At 40.0% G+C, this 8,808-nt stretch overlaps 1 protein-coding gene across 2 annotated transcripts; it reads right to left on the bottom strand.

Annotated features, from left to right (window-relative positions):
* Positions 1-351: 351 nt before the first annotated feature.
* LOC110979575 (uncharacterized) lies at positions 352-8,070 on the bottom strand. Of its 2 annotated transcripts, none has more exons than XM_022235507.2 (5): positions 8,023-8,070; positions 6,187-7,046; positions 4,948-4,995; positions 3,802-3,953; positions 352-2,143 (listed from the first exon to the last, which is right to left on the bottom strand). In XM_022235507.2, the coding sequence occupies exons 2-5, from the start codon at positions 7,024-7,026 to the stop codon at positions 2,056-2,058; spliced, it is 1,128 nt and encodes a 375-aa protein (XP_022091199.2). In that variant the 5' UTR covers positions 7,027-7,046; positions 8,023-8,070; the 3' UTR covers positions 352-2,055. The 2 variants fall into 2 exon arrangements, with proteins under 2 accessions (XP_022091199.2, XP_022091198.2); XM_022235506.2 differs by having other exon boundaries at positions 6,187-7,243; positions 8,023-8,068.
* Between the last annotated feature and the right edge of the window lie 738 nt (positions 8,071-8,808).

Raw genomic sequence — 8,808 nt, 5'->3', positions numbered from 1 at the left:
TCAGTGCAAGAAGAAATGGGGTTAGGAAAGTTTGGAACTGTTGTCAAGTTCATTGCGAGTCCCTGCAAGTCCATCACAAGTCATCCAGTCTTTAGCCAAGACACAAGCTATTCAAATAGTGACTAATGCAGTCCCTTGTCATAGCTCATCCTTGGACCTGAGCTTGTTATTAGAGTTGTGATGAACTTCACCATGGCCCTGGAAATAATACAATCTTGTTATGTGATTCTCTCTTAAAGAGGCAGATGCCTTAAACACTCCTGTGAGGCAGCCAGCACACTACACTGTCTTTTTTTCAGCATCATTCGCTGAGCCTGTTGTTTCACAACTGTATGGGTATCTGTTGCTATCTTAACGTTTGTCACTGTTTCTGTCAGTGTATCTTTTATTCATCACCTTGTCTGTCACTGAAGCTGTCACTGTGTCATTTTACAACGTTAGTACTGTTTTTCATATTAACTCTTGCCGTCAGCTTTCACATAAAAAAACCAACTACATGTACCATGTACCTGTGTATAAATTTAAATGATGTGAAGAAACTTTAATGCCCACAAGGCAACAAGTGCATTTTAAACAATTGTGTAACTTGTACAAATTAATTAGTGATCTGTTTCATATTTACACAATTTCAGTGGAATAATGAATCACATTTTTTAAACATTCAAAATGAATCTCATTGAAATTTCAAACACTACAATATAAAATATTAAAATTCAACTCTATTGAAAATACACATAATCTTTCCAACAAAAGAAACCATTTTATGATTAATTAAAAAAAGACACTGAAAATTGCAGTGGATAAGGTACCAAATGTGGTTTGCAGAAGGAAGGGAAACTCACACAGTGGAAAAACAGAGTACGTTGCCATAACAACGCCGGATGCCTTTGCAAGCATCTTTTGTTGTTTACTTGGCCCAGTTCTGTTGACTGCTGTCTCGTGTTTGCTTGAACTCACTCCTTTTGTATCCAGCATCACAAAGGAATAGGGAGATGCTTATCTTTGAGGATATAGGGTTTTGTTGCTGATGGAGATCATTTTTAGATAGATCTGAATGTGAAAAAGGCAACATGAACCATTTGGGAAGTACCTCTACAGAATTTGCGAAACGTGTTGAGTTGGTATCTATCAAAGAAGGTCTATCAGCAATTTCCATGACTCTTTTTTTCATTCTGTACAAATCCATGTGGTGTGATGTTTAAGTAAACTGTTTTGTGCAGGTTTTATCTGCTTATAGAGAACTTGCTGAAGTACACATAACATGCAAGTTGGTGGGAAGAGGCTGTAAGCATTGCCAGCCACAGCCAAAACCATTTGGACATGGCTTAACTTGTTGGGGCTGATGAGCAGTTCACACATCATGATCCCAATGGAGGAAAGGCAAAAGATATCATTTAATTTGACACTTATTGCTTCTGACTTGCATCTACCTGACTCGTGGCCTGAGTGCACTCAGTTGCAATATCTTGAACTCAGAAGATAACTATACATGGGTCATCATGCCTCAAGGGAGCAAAGAGACTGCCACTGGAAAATATCGCAGGGCAAGATGAGGGCAACTGAGATGAACAGAAGACCCAGAACATAATGAATTGATGGAGAGTCAGACATGTTCCTTGCATAAGGTATGTGTTCTTGCCATTGAGCACCTTTCATGGAGAAACATTATTGAGGTCAAGCTGTCAGTCATGACATGACAGAAATGATCAATCCGCTGGAGTTGAAGTGCACCCTCACCGGCGAAAGAAAGACAGTCTGGTACAAAGTTTTCTAACTGGGTTTTTGCACACGTTCGGCCACACAACAAACTGATGTCCCATGGATAATTGCTACACCACAAACTGATGTATCGAGTGTCAAAAAAAGTCTGTAGACTGTACCATGGCATCACTTCGTGGTGCAACTCACTACGCGCTGCGACCGACAATTTACGTTCAATTTTTATCCCTCCCTTCAAGAGTTAGGAAAATAAAAGATCGGAATATGAAATTGTGAAGAACTCCTGTAGGCTTTGAGGCAAGCATTTGGCTGAATTGTGTTTCGGTGAGCTGTGATTTAAGAGTATTCCTTCTCGATGAAATCCAAGAGAGCTTCTTCGGAGGGATTGTACTTCAGCTCCTTGCCATCATCCAAGGGAGAAGATCTAAACAGAAATAATATAATAGAATGTAACGAACAATGCAAGGTGAGAAACAAGTCATTTTCAATGACATGCCACTAAACCATGCAAAGGCCTTATCAAGCTTATCTCTTTTTAAATTTCATCAGATATCTAGAAATGTGTGGTACATGTCATTATGGCTGCATATATTATGTTTGGAGATTTTTCCTTCAAGTTTGTGGATTTGCATATTTAGATGCTCCACTGTAGGATCATGGATGTCAAAGTAGGAAATTAAAGTGGGACATAATTACTGCAGAATTTATTGTTAATAACTCTTTCTTAAGTTTTATTCATTGTAATTCAACACTGTCATTGTTGGAATGGTTCGTTTCCCCATTGGAAAGTGAATTTTCTTGTAAAATGGAATGGTTCTTTTATCACACTGAAATTATTTGAATAGACATTTTTTATCCCTTGAACCACACTTTCAATATTTACATAACCCCCTCCTCTTTGGAAAATCCCCCATGAAAGTCCATTTGCCTTCATTTGTACTGTTTTGCTCAGGTAAATATCAAATTTATCCATTGGAATATCAGTGACGGAAGTGCCTATTAATGTGTATGGTTTACATGTACATGTATTTAGTGTGACCTACTGCACTTTATTGTGTATGTTAAAAGCCCAATGCTTTCACACATCACAAAGAACAGCCAGTGCCTACAGTGACACATTACTTTGGTCAGTAAAAAGTACTGAGCTGTGGTACATTGAAAACTGCAATTAGCAGATTCGGTAAAAAGCCTTTTAAAGTGGATATCTTGGAATTTTTTTCTGGGGGGAGGAGATATCATATGATGGCTGACATACATTTCCTTTGAATTTTAATTTTAAGCTGTTGTGTTTGGTGACATACACTCCCTGAATTTAGATAAAAGGGTTAACACATCCCAGATACAATCAAGATTACAAGTACATCAGAACTGCCAGATAAATGAAGATATCATCTTTAAGGACACTCGGCTGATGAGACTTAAGGCAGTGGCTTTTGATTGAAGCTGTCATTTCTTGCGTTGGAGACCACTTGAGTGTGATTGCACATGGCATGCTCTCCTGCCATGTACGTGACTATACATATTTGGGGGGGGGGCGTTCTTTTGGTGAGGTGGGAAAAGATAGCAAGAAGTTGACCTTCTGTATTTAATTAGAAACAAAAAAGGTTGAGGGAAAATTCTCCTATTACTCAACTGTACTCAACTGTCTGAAAAAGAATGAAATGGTTCATTACTAAATTCACTTGTCTAGAAGGTGCAATATGTGAAATTTTCAATCAAATCAAAATCCAGTGGAGAAGTTCCTTGAACCTTTCCCCAGCTGCTTAAAATGTAGGCCTAACCATTTTTTGGCTTCAACAAATTATTTTGGAATAAGTTTGCAAACCGTTTCTAGTTGCTGTTAAACTGTATCAGACAGATCTAAGTAGAAACCTTTCACATAAATAAGCTTACGAGGCTCATCTTTACACTTTGCACAATGGAAAAAATCTTCCTGTTATTATGGGAAAATGAAGAAAAACATGACAGATGCTGACAGCTTCATATTCAATCCACTCTAACAAATGGGGCTTCACTGACAGCAGTGGAAGTTGTATATTTTAAGCCTGCATGAGATCAAAGGGGAAAAAATGAGCCATGTACCCTTGTTTGTCACTGGCAGGTGTGCCCAAGCTGGATATCGTGGAGGAGATGCTGCCACGGTGCAGTGAGGGCAAGGTGCCCTGGCGGGACAGGTTGGCACCATAGCCTTTGTAGGTCGCAGGGAGCAACTTGTCCACCTTGTGTCCATTTTTCTGAGAGAGATAAAGAGAGTGGAGTCAGGCTGAGTACAAAAATAGTTTCTCCCGGAGAGTTTTTAAAGGGGAGGATGTTTTCCCCTTTCCAGGGGAAACAAGGAAGCAGGTCAAGACAAGAACCTGTCTTTTACTTGCCCCTCAAAATTTCTATTTTCAGCTCATACACACAAAACAAGTTTTTTACAGAAGAGACAGGGGGCATATACCTGATGTAATACCCTTCACACGGTGAATAGTTTTAGAAATCCTTTAAACTGTAGTACTTCCACACTGAAACTTTTTATGGTCATCTTTCGTACATGATTATCAATTCACATCCTTTGATTCAGGTTTGGAAGAAACTGAAAATGGTCCTTAAAGAGGTTTGTCTTAGCTTCAGGGTGACATGAAACAATCCTAAATTGAATTTTTTTACCATGAGACAAGCTTTCCCAGATGATCACTTTATGAGAAAGCAAATTTGAGGAAGCTTTTGGTATTTATGAATTTTAAATGTTGAGTGTTTTTGTTTACTGTTTATTTTTTATTTTTGTATGATACAAAATTCAGCTTGAACCCATTACATAAGAAGGTTGTTTATTTTTTCTTTACTTTTTTGTTTTTTATATACAGGGATAAGATTCAGACTGCACCCTAACATGATTGGTTTGAGAGACAGCTTAATCCACTGGTGAACACCTGCTACTTGATAGATTCTTGCGTAATACACTATTGTATCTTAGCAACCGAATGACGAAAAGAAGCAGGGGGGCTGGTGTGTTTGATCTCATATGGCAACAGAGGATACTGGCAGAAGTGAAGACAAAAGAGAATAGACTAGAAGCATCAATAATAAGAAAAATTACCACAATGAAACTTTGGAGGGTGTGCAGACTAAAACAAAAGAAGTGAAATCCAACTATAAAAATTTAAAGAAATACTCCTACATGTTTCCAAAGTTTTGCCAAAAAAAAAAACAAAGAAAAAGAACTTTCCAAATGTAGTGGCTTACCTTTATATTTGCTGCTTTAAATTTGGAAATATCGAAGCCTTCCTTGTCCTGGAAAGAAGTAAACACAATTTAGCACGAAAAGGACATTTATAAAGTTTGAATGCTTATTTTTGTTCATTTACAAAACACTATCTTTCTTTTCATGGCAAGATAATGTTTCACATTAAAATAAGACAGTCTACAGTAGTAAACAGTAGAATTTTAAAACTCTTTAAAGGCATAACACTTTTTGAACTTTATGAATTTAGATGTATATGCATCTGTATTTTTTCACATCAAAAAAGAAATCTTTTAATGGGCCATGAAAGACATTAAGAAAGCACATTTTTGAAAAAACACAAACCAAAACAACCTTAGAAGGCAGGCAGAGTGCAATAAACTGTTTTTTAAAATCCTGGTGTAGATAAGTAACCATAGTAACACCCCTTTATACTGTTTTCCATTTTAATCATTATCTGATTACATTTCAAATGCATTCAAACAAGAACAGAGTTCACCTCTGAAATTTGATGATGATCTGATGTAAGCATACTTTGCATTCTGAATTTTTTATCAGGTTTCTCCATCCACTAAAAAAAATGTACTATTCCAGGCATGTATCACAGTGTCTTCTGAAATTTGGTGTGAAATAAACAAGTTGAAGCTGAGATTTGGCATTGTTTTTCAATGAAGGAGTAAACATAAAATACCCTTACTGAAAATTCTGACAGGTACAACTGTTAACATAAATGTAACTAGCATGTCATCTATCAGTAACATTTGATTGAAGAACCGCTGGTACTGCAATCCAAGTGGTTGATATTGTGAGAGCTACGGGTATTATTTGAATTCAAGAGGTTGATGTCTTCCATGACAGTCTCTGAAACAACTTTTAAAAATGTCAGAAACCTATCCTGTAAGACTTTAAAAGATAACTGCAGAATAGCATTGCAGACATCCAACATTTTTCAGTTGGTGTGCAATTTACTCTAGAATGACTGTACAAGAGTTACTGGTACACTAATGTTTGCACAGTACACAGTTGGATGGACATAGTTGGATATAGAACTCGTTCAATAGTTATAAGAAATTAATGAGGGCAGGAAAGAGTCAATGGAGCTCAATGGGTTTCAGAATGCACATGGATGATAAGGTCTTCCAATTTAAAGCTAAGTAAAAAAAATCTTCAGCATTCGAGAAGAGAAGTTTTGACATTTTCAACTTTTTATAAGTCCTTTTTCACACCCTGCCCTGCCTTACTTGTAATGACGGATCCTCAAAATCTGACTCTGCCCTCTGCTCCTGGAAATGCATCAGGTCTGAGGTTTGCTTTATCCCCATAGTCAAGCCCTCTCTAGATGCTAGCCTCATTCCGCTCATCTGAGGAGCTGTGGATTGGGCCTTAGTGTGGATCCGTGTGCCCTGGTATTGGTCTCTCAGCACCTGCTCCCTGTGGGCCAAGTCTTCGGGTCGCTTCCAGGTGGAGAGGGGTTTTTCCAGGCTTCGTGTGGCAAGGGGTGGAGGAACATTTGCTGCTTGCACCGGCCTGCTGAGATAGTGCTGCTGTTCAGAAGAATACGGTTGGTATGATGCAATTTGTTGTCGAACTTCCTCCTGTTGTGTATCATGTGGCTGCTGGCGGTGGTGGGAATGTAGAACAAGCTGTCGGTGTTTTGGAGTTGGATAAGCTTGATGGTGTGCACTTGGACGCGTGGCGACTGACGAAGACACTGATGACTTTCTCTGCTCCTGCGAGGTTCGCCCCTCCAAGACGTGGTCGATTTCCCCGCAGAACTGCTCGAAGGCGTCGTCGTCGAAGTCCGAGCTCGCTTTCTCGCTGAGAATCAGATCGTCCTCACTCTTCGCACCCGACGTATCGTCGTGCTTTTTCATAGTGGCCCCTGCTATCGCTGTTCCTGAGTCGATTTGTTCGTTCTTGGTGACTCGTTTCACTGGAACGATTTGGTGCTGCTCTTGCGAGCTTCTGCGCCGGTTGTCTACACTCTGGTGACCCGGCGAGCTCTTGCTCGCGACCGTAATCTGCGTGGAAGCCTCGGCCTCGTCACTAGAATCCTCAGGCTTGCCGGCACCGCTGCCCATTTTCCAGGAAGATGCCACATCTAGGTATACGAACAAACACCGCCAGCTTTCTAACCATTTCACAAAACAGGGTGCACTGTTTTCACTGCGCAAAACAAATGCGAGGGGACACAATATAACAAGTAATTCCGGTCTGCAGCCTCCATAACGTCACCTATAATCACCTCCACAAACGGATTATTGTACTGACGTCAGAGAACCTGGCAAACTGCAGCGCCTGAAAACGTGAATCGCAAAATTGGCCTGATAGTGATTACTTTTTCACGCAGTATGTCTCATAAATTACACTAATTTTCGTGGCATGCACTCTAAATTTTAAAAAACATCCTGAAATGTCGAGAAAATGAAGTGCGAAGTAGGCCTACTGGTAGGCCTAGTCCGACAATCATCCATTACTGGAGAAAAATCGATTCCACAGAGGCCTAATCTTTAAATCCAATGGACCAATGTGTTTATTGTGCTCCGTAAATAGAGACGAGTTGTTCGGGAACTAAGGGGACAATCCATATTTACACACGAAAACTGTGTTACACGAAGAAAAACTTTTGTTCCCATGTAGGTTAGGCAGGGGCGTAGCCACGGAGGGGCCGGGGGCACGTGCCCCCACCCCCACAAATTACTGGTGTCCCCCCCCCCACATACTCACACTAAAAAACGGATGAATGGATATTGAGCAAGGCCTAAAAGCTTGCCCCCCCCAAAAAAAAATCACACACAACTGAAAACTGGTGCCCCATAAGACGCTGGTGCCCCTTGTGCCCCCCCTGTAAAATCCTAGCCCACTGAACATGCTGAAGCTACCGGAAGAATGCTAAGGACTAAGGAGTCTTGTCAGAGCCTTGTAGTAGGTTCCTACCGTATGGCGTACTGGAAGCCATCCCATTCTCAGTCAGCCTTTTTGGCAGAGAATTTTTTACCAAGGCCATTGAAACCGTGAATCTTTCACTTAAAAACTAGGACTTAAACAAATTAAATGAAATTGATACATGCACAAACCTCTTTGATGTGTTATTCATCATCGCAAATTATGCATAGCCGGAACAGAAAAACTGTGAATGCAAAATTTGAAACCGAGGTGCTGTTGCTATGTGCAACCCATTCTCTTTTATGGGGAGTTGGCAAATTAATGTGATCTGAAATTGAATTTGAGATTTCCCTTCAATCCAACATGGAGACAGATATTGTTCACACTCATTATTTATCAACAACATTAGCCATTTAACCGCCGCCAAATTTACCGTATTTCACCAGTTCCTAAACCATGAACTATGACAGTGATCCCAAAATATCACTACCCTAGTCGGGAGAATGGTATGGACCCCCTAACTTTGAACCAATCAGCGTGCTTTATTGGCCCAAATTTTTAAAAATGGCTGACACTTATCCCGATATATATTATATTCACGATCGCGGTCAGATATTAGACGTACGTGGCTACGTGGCTAGCTAGCTAGACTCTCTGTTCCGCGTCGTCGCGTTATATACATCTTGAGATTTATTGTCACCAACACCATTTTCAGTCAGTTTGCTGTCATGAACAGTTCTAATGAAATCGTTCTGGCTGGACCACAGTGCGATTCATCAATGAAAAAAAGAATATAGCTCGGTTTTCAAGCTGAAAACGGATAAAACATTACCGACTTTGACGAACACAGACTTCTTGGCAACTTTTATGGAGCATTTATTGGATAGTGTTCACTTCAATGATTACCAATCGTCAACATTTCGCGGTGTCTGCATGATGTGCACTGATCTGAATGCCCAGGCAGCAGACCGATGTTG

Source organism: Acanthaster planci, linkage group LG02 (assembly GCF_054643075.1).
Source record: "Acanthaster planci isolate LZ-2023a linkage group LG02, COTS_SCS, whole genome shotgun sequence".
Taxonomy (NCBI): Eukaryota; Metazoa; Echinodermata; class Asteroidea; order Valvatida; family Acanthasteridae; genus Acanthaster; species Acanthaster planci.
The sequence above is the reverse complement of the archived record's forward strand: the minus strand, read 5'-3'. Positions and strand labels throughout refer to the sequence as shown.

Coding starts and splice junctions, on each gene's coding strand:
- LOC110979575 (XM_022235507.2), bottom strand. CDS start 7,026: ATGGGCAGCGGTGCCGGCAAGCCTGAGGATTCTAGTGACGAGGCCGAG. Junction 3,954..4,947: donor TTAAAGCAGCAAATATAAAG/GTAAGCCACTAC, acceptor TATCTCTCTCAG/AAAAATGGACACAAGGTGGA. Junction 2,144..3,801: donor CCTGCCAGTGACAAACAAGG/GTACATGGCTCA, acceptor ATTTCTGTTTAG/ATCTTCTCCCTTGGATGATG.